General features: G+C 51.9%; 1 protein-coding gene across 1 annotated transcript in view; it reads right to left on the bottom strand.

Annotated features, from left to right (window-relative positions):
* Positions 1-1365: 1365 nt before the first annotated feature.
* The window catches only part of ABCB9 (ATP binding cassette subfamily B member 9), a 36716-nt gene continuing 20665 nt past the window's right edge, over positions 1366-17416 (bottom strand). Inside the window, exons 7-12 of the mRNA XM_012447188.2 lie at positions 16924-17052; positions 12919-13107; positions 12222-12395; positions 7808-7967; positions 5766-5902; positions 1366-2553 (exon numbers count right to left, since the gene is read on the bottom strand). Of these exons, the coding sequence (XP_012302611.2) occupies positions 2293-2553; positions 5766-5902; positions 7808-7967; positions 12222-12395; positions 12919-13107; positions 16924-17052 (1050 nt within the window). The 3' untranslated portion in view covers positions 1366-2292. The remainder of the gene's footprint in view (positions 2554-5765; positions 5903-7807; positions 7968-12221; positions 12396-12918; positions 13108-16923; positions 17053-17416) is intronic.

The following is a 17416-nucleotide window of genomic DNA, read 5'->3' as shown; positions in this document are numbered from 1 at the left end:
TCAAACAGAAGTCCTGAGGTTAATTCTAACCAGGGTTGCAAGTTCCCCTTCATACCAGGCTGAGTGGTGGCCCCCGAAAGATTCTCTTGTCAAACCCCCGAACCTGTGAAGTGACCATATTTGGAGAAAAGCATTTTTGCAGATGCAGTGAAGTCCAGGATCTCCAGACAAGAGCAGCCTGGATTACGTAGGTGGCCCCTAAATCCAATGACAAGTGTTTTTATGAGAGAAAGGCAGGGCTGGCCAGGTTCGGTGGCTCATGCCTATAATCCCAGCACTTTGGGAAGCCAAAGAGGCAGACCATCTGAGGTCAGGAGTTCCAGACCAGGCTGGCCAACATGGTGAAGCCCATAGTTATTAAAAATATAAAAATTAGTCGGGCGCGGTGGCTCACACCTGTAATCCCAGCACTTTGGGAGGCTGAGGCGGGCAGATCACAAGGTCAGGGTTTCGAGACCAGCCTGACCAACATGGTGAAACCTGGTCTTTACTTAAAAATACAAAAATCAGCTGGGCGTGGTGATGTACACCTGTAATCCCAGCTACTTGGGAGGCTGAGGCAGGAGAATTGCTTGAACCTGGGAGGGGAAGTTTGCGGTGAGCCAAGTGTGCCATTGCACTCCAGCCTGGGTGACAGAGTGAGACTCTGTCTCAAAAAAAAAAAAAAAAAAAAAAACACACACACACACAAAAATTAGCCAGGTGTGGTGGTGGGTGCCTGTAGTCCCAGTCCTCGGGAGGCTGATGCAGGAGAACAACTTGAACCCAGGAGGTGGAGGTTTCAGTAAGCCAAGACTGTGCCACTGCACTCCAGCCTGGGCAACAGAGCAAGAGTCTGTCTCAAAAAACAAACAAACAAAAAAATTGAAATACTACTCTACCAGTTGGCACAAAGCCCTCCTCCTGGGACCTCACACTTCTTCACAATTCAGCAAGTAAGAACAACCGCAGGGGTCTTCCTGTGTCCGGGCCTACCCCTCCTCGCTGACTGAGATGTCCTGCTGGGTAATGTTTCTCTGCTGCATGGACTGGGGTGGGTGTTGGGTGCCTGGACCCTGAAGGAAAAGAACAGGTGGCATTTGCTGGGCCTCAGTTCAGCTGTCCCGGGAAACACAGAAGCCCCTGGGATTTCGAGGAGACGTCTGTATCCCTCTGCGCAATCCCTGTGGAGACAGACAGGAATGTTTGCACCAGAGACCCCGTGATGGGAGGAGCACAGATGGGGCTCCTGGACATTGGGGGAGGCCCTGGGCCACCCAAAGTCTCTCTGCAACTTGACCAGGGAGGGCTGAAAGGAGAGCTGTGGTCTAGTGGGAAAACGTAACCAGGTGATGAGGCCGCTGGCCCAAGCAGAAGTCAGAGGTCAGGGGTCAGAGGTAGTACACTTTATTGACCCGGTTCTCCCAACATGTTGCAACCTCCAGCAAAGCCAGACCCTGGGCTTTGCCACCATCCCATCCACCAAAGAGAGAATAGAACGCATCTCATGAACATCCACAGGGCCTCCAGACAGCAGAGTGCAGGGGCGGGCATGGGAAGGGAGGCTGCCAGCTGGGGGTGGGCGGACGAGGGGCAAAAGCGCCGGGTGCCGGGCTGGGGGCACCCCGGAGGCCCCGCTAGACCTGGCCAGCCCCTCACTCCCCCAGTTGAGGTTTTGTGTGGTTCACAGTGAGACTGGCTTAGATTGGCAGCAGGTGATGGCAGACAGACAGCCTCCACACTCCCCACCTGCCCTGGCCGGACTCACATAGCTGGCAAGAGGGAGAGATGGAAAATCCCGTTCCCCATGTCTCCCTCTGGGACAGGGAAGCCCCTTCTCTGGAGGGGCAAAGGGGAGAGGCCTAGTCTCCTAACATCCCCCAGGCTACTAAGGAAAGGCCATTCACTCCTGGTTCAGAAGTTTCTAGAACATCTTGGTGAATGTGCCCGCCATTACTCTGAATTAGAAAAAGGTTTCTGAAATCTAGGAGTTGACTGGGGTACCTCAAACCAAGCAGTAAAAACCCTGGTAAGATCTAGGTTTAAAAAGGCAGCTCTACCTTTGCTTAGGAGGCGGGGGAGGTCCGTGGAGGGGTTGGCTCAGGGCAGCAGGGGTAGGGAGTGCCCTGGGAATGGGATGGGGACCAGGGGCAGGATGCAGGAAGCGGTGATCCATGGGACATGGCAGGTCGCCCTCCAGTGCTGCAGGCCTGGGCTCAGAGGGCAGCTGGGGGCCGCCGGGGGCCTCTGTGGGCACATCTGCTGGGCAGGCACCAGGGCCTCTGCCCCACCAGGAGAAGCAGGGGCTGCCCATCAGGCCTTGTGACTGCCGTTGGCCACAGGCTCCTTGTGGCCGGCTGTGAAGTCCGCGGCGGGCTCAAGCCCCAGCATCTGCCGCTGCACCAGCTTGGCGTAGAGGCCTCCCTGGGCCAGCAGCTGCTGGTGGGTGCCCTGCTGCACCACGCGGCCCTTGTCCAGCACCACAATGAGGTGCGCGTGCTCCACGGTGCTCAGCCGGTGCGCGATGATGAGAACCGTGTGCTTCTGCAGGTTGCCGTGGATGGCCTGCTGGATCTGCGGGGACAGTGGGGGCCTGGCTTGCATGGCACGGACGCCCCACCCGCAACTGCGCTCCACGCCCCCGCCTATGGGCTGATGCTTAACCTCTCTGACGCTCAGTTCACTAAGGATGGCCAGCTTCCCGGGTTTTTCTTGAAGGGAGACAGAGCTCGGGGCCAGACACACGAAGGCACTTGGTGAATGGGGGATCAGGCCTACCCTCACCCTCCAGTCTTCTGACCCTTCCCTTCCCTCTCCTTTTTAATTTTTTTTTTAGACTAAGTCTTGATCTGGTCACCCAGGCTGGAGTGCAGTGGTGTGATCTCGGCTCACTACAACCTCCACCTCACAGGCTCAATCGATTCTCATCCCTCAGCCTCCTGGGAAGCTGGGATTACAGGCGTGCACTATCATGCCTGGCTAACTTTGTTTTGTGTTTTTAGTAGAGGCAGGGTTTTGCTATGCTGGCAGAGCTGGTTTTGAACTCCTGACCTCAAGTGCTCAGCCTCCCTCTTTTTTTTTTTTTTTTTTGATTTTTGAGACAGGGTCTCGCTCTGTGGCTCAGGCTGGAGTGCAGTGGCACAATCACAGCTCACTGCAGCCTCAACCTCCTGGCCTCAAGGGATCCTCCTGCCTCAGCCTTCCAAGTAGCTGGGACCACAGGCACATACCACCATGCCCAGCTAATTTTTGTATTTTTTTGTAGAGATGGGTGTCCCACTATGTTACCCAGGCTGGTCTTAAACTCCTGGCCTCAAGCCATTCTCCCTCATTAGCCTCCTAAAGTGCTGGAATTATAGGTGTGAGCCACCGCGCCTAGCCTCTGTTTAATTTTCTTTAAACCAAAAATTGGTCTAAAAAATAAAGCCACTGGAAGTAGTGGCTTACACTTGTAATCCCAGCACTTTGGGAGGCCGAGGCAGGTGGATCCCTTGAGCTCAGGAGTTTGAGACCAGCCTGGCCAACAGGGTGAAACCACATCTCTACCAAAAATTAGCCATGTGTGGTGGCATGCAACTGTCGTCCCAGCTACTCAGGAGGCTGGGGGGTGGGGGGATCGCTTAAGCCCAGGAAAGCTGTGATTGTGCCACTGCACTCCAGCCTGGGCAACAGAGCCAGGCCCTGTCTCAAAACAAATGAAAACCAACAACAAAAATAAAGCCTATTAATTTGTACAAACAATCCAAACTCCTTACTAGAGGCTGAGGAGTTTGCCTCCCTGCGACTTCATCCTCACTTCTCTCCGTTCAGCCCCCACCTGCCAGCACAGTGATGTTCTGGCTTTGAACTTGTCAAGCTCATTCCACACTCTGGGCCTTTGCACCTGCTGACCCTTCCTCCGGGCATGCTCTTACCCCTAGAACTCCCCACCACTGGCTTCTTTCCTTTCATGTCTCAGCTCAGATGGCACCTGATGGCCTTGGTTCTAATGGTGAGAACCACAGAACTCTTGGCACACAATGATGCCGTGCAAACCTCTGTGCTAAGTGACCCATCTGTAGCACGGCTTCTAGCAGTAGAAAGCTGTATCCCTGGGATGACCACGGCCCTCATTCAAGTGCCTGCCTGAGAAAACTCAGCTTGGCCGGGAGAATTTGCTGTTTGTTTTAGTCAACACCTGCCAACTGGCCCCAACCTCTTTTTATTGGAGTGTTTACTTAAAAGGGCTTACAACTGTGACCCCTTCCTCTGTCCCTCTGACATATGCATGTGATCTCCTGCATCTCAGAAGTGTCTTTCTTAAGGACCTGAAAGCCATTCCCTTGAAATGGCCAGCTAGACACAGGTAGCCTCCTGGCTGTCCACTGGACTCACTGTTAGTTTTCAGGGAGCCCCTGCCCGCTCCCCTCCCTACCCCCTCAGTCTCCCTTTAAAATGCCCGTCACCACCAAACTGGGATTGGAGCATGGCTCCTTCCCCACTGGCAGGAGTTACTGCATAAAATCTGTTTCCACGGCTTTTGCTAGTGCCAGCTGTGTTTATCTTTGACAACGGTGACCCCTCCCAATCTCCTGGTGTCCCAAGACTGCTTCATTTGCTTTGCAGCACAGGCCACGGGGTGAACGCACGCTTGTTTTCTGGTTTCTTATCTGCCTTCCCTACTGGAATGGAACCTCCATGGGGACAAGGGTCTTTGTCTGGTCAGCCCACCATGATAACCCTAGTGCCCAGAACGGTGCCTGGTGCCTGGGAAGAGCGCAGTAACTCTCTGTAATAAATGAATCCATCCGTGGATAGACTGAGGTCACCAGCCATCTACCAATACATGACTGGGCCCTCCTGACCAGTGAGAATGAGACCCACAGGGGAAGCACCAGTTCAAGGTCACACAGTTACAAACTGCAGGACAGAGCTGCGAGTCCAGGTCTCCCATTCTGGTTTTTTTTTTTTTTTTTTGAGACAGAGTCTCCCTCTTGTTGCCCAGACTGGAGTGCAGTGGTGCAATCTCGGCTCACTGCAACCTCCACCTTCTGAGTTCAAGCGATTCTCCTGTCTCAGCCTCCCAAGTAGCCGGGATTACAGTCATGCGCCACCACACCTGGCTAATTTTGTATTTTTAGTAGAAACAGAGTTTCTCCACGTTGGTCAGGCTGGTCTCGAACTCCCAACCTCAGGTGATCCGCCTGTCTCGGCCTCCCAAAGTGCTGGGATTACAGGGATTACAGGCGTGAGCCACCACACCCAGGCTTTTTTTTTTTGAGATGCAATCTCGCTCTGTCACCAAGGCTGGAATACAGTGGTGCAATCACAGTTCGGCTCACTGAAACCTCTGCCTCCTGGGTTCAAGCTAATCTCCTGCCTCAGCCACCTGAGTAGCTGGGATTACAGGCACCTGTCACCACACCAGGCTTTTTTGTATTTTTAGTAGAGACGGGGTTTCACTATGTTGGCCAGCTGATCTGCCTGCCTCGGCCTCCCAAAGTGCTGGGATTACAGGCGTGACCCACCGTGCATGACCTGGGTCTCCTCATTCTGACGCCTTCTCTTGCCCCACACCATACAGCTCTGCCTAGATCCTGGAGGCTGGGCCCAGAGTGGCCAGGTCCTGGGGCTCCTCCTCCCTGGCTCCACACTCTCAACACCAGGAATTCACCAGGCCAGGAGGCTGACGGCCTGGGAGAGCCCCTGGGGCCCGTCTCTTCTCAGCACCCATCTGCTGTGTGATGGGGGTTCTGGCTGCCTGGAGCCGCTCCTGTCCTGGCACTGCCCGCCACCCTGTGACTCACCAGGTACTCGCTCTCGGCATCCAAAGCACTGGTGGCTTCATCCAGGATGAGGACCGGGGGGTTCCGCACCAGAGCCCGGGCCATGGCCACCCGCTGCTTCTGGCCACCGGACAGCTGGGCACCCTTCTCCCCCGTCTCTGTATGGTGGAGGCACAGAGATAATTTAGCAGGGGGTGGGGCCGGGCAGCCCGGGGGAAGAGTGAGAGGTACTGCCCTGCAGCCACGGAAAGGGCCAGCTGGAACCCGCAGCTTGAAAGCTCATGAAATGATGTTCTTCCACCCGACTCATAAGGGGCATGCAGATTAAACGTACATGCAAATTGATACGAAGTTAGCAATTTTCACCCATTCATTTGGCAGAAACCCAAACATCTGACAGCACGAAGTGCAGGTGAGGCTGTGGGGGTACAGGCCCTCGCCCGTCCTCCTGGAGAAGTGGAGGCGGAGCCAGTCCCAGGCCTGCAGTGAGAGCTGCAGCGATAACCCCGGTCTATGAGTCTGAGCAGTGCTAAGCTGTGTGTCATCGCCACAGATGTGCAGCCTGAGGCCCAGCAAGCCCACCTGGACCAATTTTCCCCATGGATCAACTTCCTCCCATGCACAACAACACAGACACACGTCATGCATGACTCACAGTGCTATTACTGCAAAAAATAAAAACAAATCGACTCAAATGTCCATTAATACCATCAATAGGAAATTGAGTCAATTATTATGATTTTAGAGACAGGATCTCACTCTCTCACGCATACTAGAATACAGTAGTACAATCACCGTTTACTGCAGCCTCAAACTTCCGGGTTCAAGCGATCCTCCAGCCTCTGCCTTCGGAGTAACTGGGACTACAGGTGCATGCCACCACACCTAGCTAACTTCAAATATTTTTCTGTAGAGGTAGGGTCTCACTATGTTGCCCAAGCTGTTCTCAAACCCCTGGCCTCAGGCGATCCTCTTGCCTTGGCCTCCAAAGTGCTGGGGTTATGGGTGAGAGCTACTGAACCTGGCCATGCCACCAGCTCTTTATTATTTCATTTTTCTTTCATTGAGATAAAATTGACATAACGTAAAGATAACCACTGTAAAGTGAATAATCCAGTGGCATTTAGTGTATTCACAATGTTGTACAACCACCACCTCTACTTAATTCTAAAACATTATTTAAAAATAATACATATTTATTGGGCTGGGTGAAGTGGCTCACGCCTATAATCCCAGCACTTTGGGAGGCTGAAGCGGGCAGATCACAAGGTCAGGAGTTCGAAACCAGCCTGCCCAACATGGTCAAACCCTGTCTGTACTAAAAATACAAAAAATTAGCTGGGTGTGGTGGTGCACACCTGTAATCTCAGCTACTCGGAAGGCTGACACAGGAGAATTGCTTGAGCCCAGGAGGTCGTGGCTGCAATGAGCCATGATCATATCACTACACTCCCACCCGGGTGACAGGCAAGACCCTGCCTCAGAAAAAAAAATCTAAAAATATATAAAACTATAAATAACGAAAAGTTTAAGTCCTTTCTCCATCTTTAGTTCTGTCCTGCTCCCACCAAAACTTCTTTCATTAGTTGCTTACATGTCCTTGTTGACTTTCTTTATGCAAATATGAGCATGTTATTTTTATCTCCCTGATACTTGAATAGGAAAAAAACAGCTCCTTAAATTCTGCACCTGCTCTTTTCACTTAGCATCACATCTCAGTGACCTTTCCATACTGATATATGGAGAGCTGCTTCCTCCTCTGCCTTCACCTCCTCCTCCTTCTTCTACTTCCTCTTTTTCCCAGCAGCATAATATTCCAGTGTATGGGCTTCTAATTTACTTAATAAATACTTTGCTGAGTTGGAGCACAGTGGCTCATTCCTGTAATCCCAGCACTTTGGGGATTGCAGGAGGATTGCTTGAGCCCAGGAGGTTGAGTCTAGCCTGGGTAACATAGTGGGATCCCATCTCTATGAAAAAAGAGCAGGTGGCAGAGGGCAGTGCTTAACTCAGAGGGTCATGCCCCCGTGGGCCCGGGAGAGCGGCCACCCCCAGCTCCGCACCTGTGCTGTAGCCGTCCTGGAGTTCCATGATGAAGCCGTGGGCGTTGGCCTTCTGCGCAGCCTCCACCACCATCTCGAAGGGCACGGTGGGCAGACCGTAGGAGATGTTGTCTGTGATGGAGCGGGCGAACAGCACGGGCTCCTGGCTCACCAGGGAGATCTGAGGAGGAGAAGGGAGCATGGGGCATGAGAGGCCAAGAATGCGTTCATCCAGCTGTCCCCAGTAGCAGCCTTGCTGCCTGGGACCTGAGACGCCATCAGTCTCAGGCCTGAAACCTGATCAGGGCCCAGCAGCTGCACTGAACTGCCTCTCTTCTTCCCCAACGGCAGACTCCTGCCTGTACCCACAAGCCCTTGGCCTCCCCTGATCAGCCAACTGGGACCTGCTATACTTGCTGCTCTGGAATAAGCCAAGTTCCCTGACCTCCGAGAGAAAGCTCACTGGCTGTCCCTGTCCTGGAAAAAAAGAAAGAGGGATAGAATATAGAATGTTGCTCTGAGTAAGTCTGCCCACCTCAGAAAGCAAGAGGCCACAGCAGGGCTCAGGCAACACAGACCACCCTGGTGGTTGTCCCCTCCCTTCTAAGAAAACAATTTAAAGGAGCTGTTGTCCCTAGATTCCAGTTTCAGGAATCTGTGCCTACAAAAATAGTAGTATGGCCAGGTCTGATGACTCATGCCTGTAATCCCAGCACTTAGGGAGGCAGAGGCAGGAGAACTGCTTTAGTCTAGGAGTTCAAGACCAGCTTGGGCAACACAGCAACCCCGTATCTACAAAACAAAACATATATATATAGTATGGAAGATATTATTGCAACACCATAAATAGCAAAATTTAATTTGTTAATTAATTAAATTAAAATGGAAATAATCTAGGTGTCCATAAATGGGGATTGGTTAAATAGTGACAGCGCATCCTTAAAACTGAATTGCAATAGATACATATACACAGCATGATTCTACTTTTGTTTAAAAAATTATATACATGTGCCTTCATATATTAATATATTTATATAAAGATAGGAAACTGATTGAAAAGGATATTTACTAAACTGTTAACACTGGCTACCTCCATGTGGTAGAATTCAAAAATTCTATAACATGTCTTAGTTATAAGATTCATTAAAACTATGAGAATATGATTAGTTTGTAGCATTTTACTATTTTATGTTTATGGAAATTAACATTTCAAATTTAAAGAGAGAGGCCGGGCATGGTAGGTGGTTCACACCCGTAACTCCAGCACTTTGGGAGGCTAAGGCGGGAGGATGGCTTGAGCCCAGAAGTTTGAGATCAGCCTGGGCAACATAGTGAGACCTGTCTCTACAAAACAATTTAAAAATTGGCCAGGCACAGTGATGTACACCTATAGTCTCTTAGGAGGCTGATTTGGGAGGATTGCTTGAGCCTGGGAGGTCATGGCTGCAGTGAACCACAATCATACCACCACATTCCAGCCTGAGTGACAGAGCGAGATCCTATCTCAAACAAAAAATACATAAATAGGCCGGGCACTGTGGCTCACGCCTGCATCCCAGCACTTTGGGAGGCTGAGGCGGGCGGATCACTTGAGGTCAGGAGTTCGAGATCAGCCTGGCCAACATGGTGGAATCCCGTCTCTACTAAAAATACAAAAAACTAGCCGGGTATGGTGTGTGCCTATAGTCCTGGCTACTCAGGAGGCTGAGGCGGGAGAATCGCTTGAACCCAGGAGGAAGAGGTTGAAGTGAACCAAGATCATGCCACAGCATTCCAGCCTGAGTGACAGAGTGAGAGTCTACCTTAAAGAAAAAAAAAAAAGAAAGAAAAGGAAAAGGAAAAGGAAAAGTGCATAAATAAATAAATAATTTGAGAGGTTATTCACAAAGAAGGAAAATCGAATGGCCAATAAATATATGAAAAGGTGTTTAATATCTTCAGTCATCAGGAAAATGCAGAAGACTACAATAAGCTACCACTACACTCTCACCAGTTAGCAGAAATTCAGGACTGACAACGTGAGGCGTCTCAGAATCGAAGCATGGTGCCGACTGCAAAGTGTGAACAGCTCTGCCCAGGGGCCTCTTCTACAACTTCCGTGAGCAGCAGCCTGGTGGCCCCACACTTGGCACCACTTCACAAAAATCTGCCTCTGGCCATACGCACATGGTGTGGGCAGATTTCACAACCCACGGCCCCCACCACCATCTAGAACTTGGCTGGGAGTTCTAGAATCTCTGTGCCAACCCTCAGGCTTTCACATAATTTATGTTGATGATGTAAATGGTGCCCCCTTATAGTTTATATTTTTTGGACAGTGCACAACCTGAGCAACCATCCAGGGAATCCCTGCTCTTAGGCCCCTCCCTTCTAAGAAAACAATTTAAAGGAGCTGTTGTCTCTAGATTCCAGTTTCAGGAATCTGTGCTTAAAAAATAATAGTATGGCCAGGCCTGATGACTCATGCCTATAATCCCAGCACTTAGCGGGGCAGAGGCAGGAGAATTGCTTTAGTCTAGGAGTTCAAGACCAGTTTGGACAACACAGCAACCCCGTATCTACAAAACAAAACAGGTGTTACGGTTCCTTTCCTGAAAGGATTACCAAAAACTGTCCAGTCATGAATAGCCTATTTTGAGTACTAGAGATGACCTAAATGTGGAACAACTGAAGCCGTCCTTCACTGCTGGTAGAATGTAAATTGTAAAATGCAAATTGGTACAAACACCTGGGATAGCTGTCGTAGCAGATACTGCAGCTGGGGATATACATCCACCATCACCCAGCTTTCTATTCTTCGGACCGTACCTTGGGAGAACATACCCATGCACGCCAGAAAACATGGACAAAATTGTCCACAACCCACATGAGTATTTTTGGTAATGGTAAAACAAAGCAAAACAAAACCAAAAAAAAACAGGCTGGGTGCAAAGGCTCACACCTGTCATCTCAGCACTTTGAGAGGCTGAGGCAGGAGGATCACTTGAGGCCAGGAGTTTGAGATCAGCCTGGGCAACGTGGTGAGACCACATGTCTACAAAAAAGATAAAATTGGTTGGGCATGCTGGCATGCTCCTATAATCCCAGCTACCTGGGAGGCTGAGGCGGGAGGATGGCTTGAGTGCAGGACTCTGAGGCTGCAGTAAGCTGTGATTGTGCCACTGTGCTCCAGCCTGGGCAACAGAAGGAGACCCCGTCTCAAATATATATATGGAAACAACCCAAGTGGGCGCGGTGGCTCACACCTGTAACCCCAGCACTTTAGGAGGCTGAGGCAGGCGGATCACCTGAGGTCAGGGGTTTGAAAACAGCCTGGGCAAAATGGTGAAACCCTGTCTCTACTAAAAACACAAAAATTAGCTGGGCATGGTGGTGCACCCCTGTAATCCCAGCTACTAGGAAGGCTGAGACAGGAGAATCACTTGAACCTGGGAGGGGGAGGCTGCAGTGAGCCGAAATCACAACATTGCACTCCAGCTTGGGCGACAGAGCAAGACTCCGTCTGCAAAAAAATAAAGGGAAACAATGTAAATGTCCAGAATGCATAAATAGTTGTGCTAAACCTTTGTACAGTGGGTTATCACCCGGCAATGAAAATGCCTCAACCTGGATGACTCACAATGTCAAGTGGGAGACACAAGACAGACTCATCCTCACACCAATCTCACTTTAACCGGATGCAGTTCAGAGCAGGCAGCACGGAGCTACGCTGCTCGGGGGCGCACAGAGACGGCAGAACCAGTGAGAAGAAAGAACATGAAGACGCTCAACGTCAAGACATTACTTCTTGGGGGAAGAGAAGCGACACATGGCAGGGGGAGCAGAAGGTTTCTGGAGTGCTGGAATGTTCTATTTCTTCTTTTTCTTTTTTTCTTGAGACAGTCTCACTCTGTTGCCTAGGCTGCAGGGCAGTGACCCAATCTCAGCTCACTGCAACCTCCACCTCCCGGGTTCAAGTGATTCTCGTGTCTCAGCCTCCTGAGTAGGTGAGATTACAGGCATGTGCCACCAAACCCGGCTAATTTTTATATTTTTAGTACAGACGGGGTTTTACCATGCTGGGCAGGCTGGTCTTGAACTCCTGACCTCAAGCAATCCACCCACCTCGCCCTCCCAAAGTGCTGGGATTACAGGTGTGGGCCATCACACCTGCCCTTTTTTTCTTTTTTAATAGAGACATGGTCTCACTATGTTGCTCAGGCTGGCCTGCAGTGATCCTCCAGCCTTAGCTTCCCAAAGTGCTGGGATTACAGGTGTGGGTCACCACCCCTGGCCAAGAACGTTCTGTTTCTCCAGGAGGGCCTTGTTAATTGGTGTTAATTCTTTGAACTGTCCATGTATCTCTAGTGCCCTCTTCTGCACCTATTACAGCTCATAAGAAAGATGGTCAGACGCAGAAAGGGCGGAGGAGCGCGGCCCAGGCCCGTCCACATACCACACGGTGCAAGTACTTGTGGTCGTAGGCACCGATGGGCTTGCCGTCCAGCAGCACCCGGCCCCCCTCCAGGGGGTAGAAGTTCTCCAGGATGTTGACACAGGAGCTCTTCCCACTGCCCGAGGGCCCCACCAGGGCTGTCACCTTGCCGGGGGACAGGCTGAAGGAGACATTCTACAAAGAACACACAGGCACAGTGTGGGGTCATTGGCTCAGGTCCCGGGACTGGATGCCCTGGCCTTGGACACAGGTGGGTACCCTTCCCAGCCCAACCCATGTGCCTCTGCCTCGCTTTGGCACCACTGGCCCCTAAATGTTCTCCTTTCTAGGACACTAGGACTTTGAAGCACCTTTAGATTTGCTGTTTCCTCTATCTGGAATGTTCTCTCTGCAGGGAGCCCCCTGGTGAGGTCTCACCTCAAATGTCACCTCCTCCAAGAAGCCCTCCTAGATGGCTATCACCAGTCCCATGGACCATTCCTACCACAGCACCCTGACCTATTTTCTTTCTAGCACTTATTATCTGGAATCATTCTGGTAAGGATCGTCTTCTCCAACTGCAGCCCAAAACTCCTTGAGGGCAGGGACCTTGCTGACATATTCCCGGCTGCAGTGGCACAGCCTGGGGTATAGGAGGCGCATGAGAAACGGGGTGAGGGAAAGGCCGATTCTGGCAGGCCTCGAGCCGCGCCCTCACCTGCAGGACCTGGGTGTGGGGCCGAGTGCGGTAGGTGAAGGTCACGTTCTCAAAGTCCACCCGGCCCTCCAGGTGCTCGGGGGCCAAGCTGCCATCGTGTACCATGGTCGGCTGCCGGTCGATGAACTCAAACACCTTCTCAGCAGCCCCGACTCCCTGCATCAGGCCGCTGTAGACGGAGCCCACGGACTGGGGAGAGGAGACACACGTTCCTGTCCCACCGACACCCAGTTCCTGGGACCCACCCCTGGTACTAGAGAGATGAGGCAAGGACATTGCAGCAGTTCTGGGGGGAGGGACAGAAGGCCACCTGGCCACCTGCTGGTGCATTAGCTAAGACGACAGGGGAGGTTGGGACAGCAGCATCACCACCAGCTCTCCAGGCATCCGCCGAGTGGGTGCCATCACCCCCACAGGAGCAGATGGAAGCGCAGGAACCAGCAGGGGTGCGGCACAGCGGGAATCCAGCCTTGGTCTTCCAATTGCCATGGCATAGCTCTTTTTTTTTTGAGATGGAGTCTCACTCTGTCTCCCAGGCTGGAGTGCAGTGGCACAATCTCAGCTCGCTGCAGCCTCTGCCTCCCATGTCAAGTGATTCTCCCACCTCAGCCTCCCGAGTAGCTGGGATTATAGGTACTTACCGCCATGCCCAGCTAATTTTGTATTTTTAGTAGAAACAGGGTTTCACCATGCTGGCCAGGCTGGTCTCAAACTCCTGACCTTAAGTGATCTGCCCACGTCAGCCTCCCAGAGTGCTGGGATTACAGGTGTGAGCCACTGTACCTGGCTTGATTTCAATTTTTAAAATGTGTCTTAATGTGTACTATACATAAATATATTTTCCTTGGATAAAAATATATAGAATATGAATATAAGTTATAATAATGGCCCATTTTCTTGAGCATTCTCTTTTCATTTATTTTTTTTGAGAGGAAGGTCTCACTCTGTCCCCCAGGGTGGAGTGCAGTGGCTCGATCTTGCTCACTGCAACTTCCGCCTCCTTCCGAGGTTCAAGCGATTTTCCAGCCTCAGCCTCCCAGGTAGCTGGGACCACAGGCATAAGCCACCACAACGCCCAGTTAATTTTTTGTATTTTCAGTAGAAACGGGATCGCACCATGTTGCCCAGGCTGGTCTCGACTTCTGAGCTCAAGGGATCTGCCTGCCTCAGCCTCCCAAAGTGTGCCCAGCCGAGCACACACTATATATTAAGAGACAGGTTCTAACCTATCTCTTTTTCACTGATGAGGAAACCCAGGCACAGAGGGCTCAAGTAACTTGGCCCAGGTCACACAGCCTAGAAATGGCAGAGCCAGCATTTGAATCCAGGCCTCTCTTTCCTGAGTTCAGGCTCTTAGGCGCTGAATGTCCTCAATGGTGAAATGGGGGTGATATCAGCACCTGTGTTCTGTTGCTGTGAAGACAACAGCAGGTAGTAATCACTCAAAATCCCAGAGCTGGCCAGGCGCGGTGGCTCAAGCCTGTAATCCCAGCACTTTGGGAGGCCGAGGCGGGTGGATCACGAGGTCAAGAGATCGAGACCATCCTGGTCAACATGGTGAAACCCCGTCTCTACTAATACAAAAAATTAGCTGGGCACGGTGGCGCGTGCCTGTAATCCCAGCTACTCAGGAGGCTGAGGCAGGAGAATTGCCTGAACCCAGGAGGCGGAGATTGCGGTGAGCCGAGATCGCGCCATTGCACTCCAGCCTGGGTAACAAGAGCGAAACTCCGTCTCAAAAAAAAAAAAAAAAAAAAAAAAAAAATCCCAGAGCTGGCCAGGAGCAGCGGCTCACGCCTGTAACCCCAGCACTTTGGGAGCCCGAGACAGGCAGATCGTTTGAGGTCAGCAGTTCAAGACCAGCCTGGCCAACATGGTGAAACCCCATCTCTATTAAAAATACAAATATTAGCTGGGTGCGGTGGCATGCACCTGTAATCTCAGCTACTGGGGAGGCTGAGGCAGGAGAATAGCTTGGACCCGGGAGGTGGAGATTGCAGTGAGCCGAGATTGCACCACTGCACTCCAGGCTGGGCAACAGAGTGAGACTCCGTCTCAAAAATAATAATAATAATAATTAGCTGGGCATGATGGCATGTGCCTGTAATCCCAGCTACTCAAGTGGCTAAGGCGGGAAGATCGCTTGAGGCCAGGAGGTCAAGGCTGCAGTGGCTCATGATCACCCACTGCACTCCAGCCTGGGTGACAATGCAGGACTGTCTCAAATAGTAATAACAATAATAACAATAAACAATACTGCACTGAACATCTCTGGACACACATCTTTGCCCCCTGCTGGGAGTACTCTTGAAGCATGGATTCCCAGGGGCAGAGTCACTGCTGAGTCAAATAATACGGCAGGTATGACTCTCCAGCAGACGCAATGGCCTGAGTGGCAGATGCTGGGAACACCCCACCAACATCCTTGTTGCGTGGTGGTACACGCCCGCAGTCCCAGCTACTCGCGAGGCTGAGGCAGGAGAATCGCAGCACGCAAAGGCCCAAACTCTTACTGCCCGCGGGCCGCGGGCTTTTTCGTGGTAGTGGAGCAGACAAGAGAATTAACACCCTCATCCCAGGCTGACCTGGAGGAATGGCTGGTGGCAGCTTGGGTGTGAACGCCCCAGCTCCCTGGTCCTCAGATGGGATGACTCTGGCACTGGTGCCCCACCCTGTCCACCAGAAGGATCCCGCCTCCGTTGCCCACCCCGGTAACTGGCTCCATCACCCACTCTGCTGACTTCCTTCCTTCCACTCCCACCCCCGTTTCCTGGGATCACCTCCCAAACACATCAGTTGCACCCCAATCCCGTCTCAGGATCTGTTTGTGCATAAGTCAAAATTGAGACAATCTAAAACACCCTTGCATTTCCGAAGCGCTACTCTGGAAGTAGGCTTCCTCTCAGGAAGTCAGACGTGGCTGGCTCTGAGCTCCGGTCCCCCAGCAAGCGTGGTGGGTGAGTTCCTTCGCCACTGAGCTTCAGTTTTCTTTTCTGAGAAATGGGAATTTCCACATCACTTCAACTTCTCACGGAGAATTTCCTGAAATCACCTCTGTTCCTAAAGGGCACTGCTGTCACTCGTTGGTAGGATTAACATTCTTTCTTTTGTTTTTCTGAGACTAAGTTTCACTCTTGTTGCCCAGGCTGGAGTGCAGTGACGCGATCTTGGCTCACTGTAACCTCCACCTCCCTGGTTCAAGCGATTCTCCTGCCTCAGTCTCCCAAGTAGCTGGGATTATAGACGTGTGCCACCATGCCCAGCTAATTTTGTATTTTCAGTAGAGATGGCGTTTCCTGTTGGCCGGGCTGGTCTCGAACTCCTGAGCTCAGGTGATCCACTGGCCTTGGCCTCCCAAAGTGCTGGGATTACAGGTGTGAGCCACTGTGCCCGGCCCTTTCTTTCTTTTTGGGACAGGGTCTCTCTCTGTCACCCAAGCTGGAGTGCAGTGGCATGATCACGGCTCACTGTAGCCTTGACCTCCCAGGCTCAAGTGATCCTCCAGCCTCAGCCTCCTAAGTCCCTGGGATTACAGGCATACATAACCATACTTGGCTAATTTTTAAATTTTTATTTATTTATTTATTTTTGAGACATAGTCTTGCTCGGTCACCCAGGCTGGAGTGCAGTAGTGTGATCTTGGCTCACTGCAACCTCTGCCTCCAGGGTTCAAGCAATTCCCCTCCTAAGCAGCTGGGATGACAGGTACCCACCAACATGCTTAGCAGATTTTTGTGTTTTTAGTAGCGACAGGGTTTCACCATGTTGGCCAGGCTGGTCTCGAACTCCTGACCTCAAGTGATCCACCCACCTCGGCCTCCCAAAGTGCTGGGATTACAGCATGAGCCACTGCGCCCAGCCCAGTACTATCATTCTTGATATGATCATGCTATCTCCCCTACTTACCTTAGAGAGAAATACCACATTGCTTGGAGCCCCCGGAGCACCCCTACCCCGTTAAGATCCCTCTTCCCCACACCCCTCCCTTCTCTCTGGATCCCTCACCTCCATACAGTCTCCCAGGACAAACTCGTAGATGATGAAGGCGATGAGGTTGCCGCTGGTCATCTGGCCCGAGATGACAAGGTGGCCTCCGTAGTAGAGGATGCTGACCTGCACCACCAGCAGCGTGAGCTGGGGCAGAGGGACAGCGGATGTGGGTCAGGGGGGCCTTAGATCCCCCACCATCCCCCATTCCCCGCCCCATCCCAGGCTGCAGAGGGAGGTGAGGGCAGACCCAGCCAGAAACTGAAATGCCAGCCATTGCCAGGGGTGTCTTCCAAGGCCTGTCATTCATGCCTGCCCCTGCCCCAAGCATTTCCCTGCAGAGGCCTCCAGCTGGAGCAGGCTGCGGGCTTGGCTGCAGAACAAGGCTTTCTTTGTGAGGCCCTGGCACACACATGCCACCCCCAGGCTCCTCAACTCGGCCATGCGGGGAAGAGCATGACTCAGAGAGGGCGAGTGCCCTGGCTAAGGTCACACAGCGAGCTGGGCAGAG

The sequence above is a fragment of the Aotus nancymaae genome, unplaced genomic scaffold (genome assembly GCF_030222135.1).
Source record: "Aotus nancymaae isolate 86718 unplaced genomic scaffold, 86718_ANA_hifiasm-v0.15.2.pri h1tg000021l, whole genome shotgun sequence".
Classification (NCBI taxonomy): Eukaryota; Metazoa; Chordata; class Mammalia; order Primates; family Aotidae; genus Aotus; species Aotus nancymaae.
This window is presented reverse-complemented; position numbering and strand designations above follow the sequence as displayed.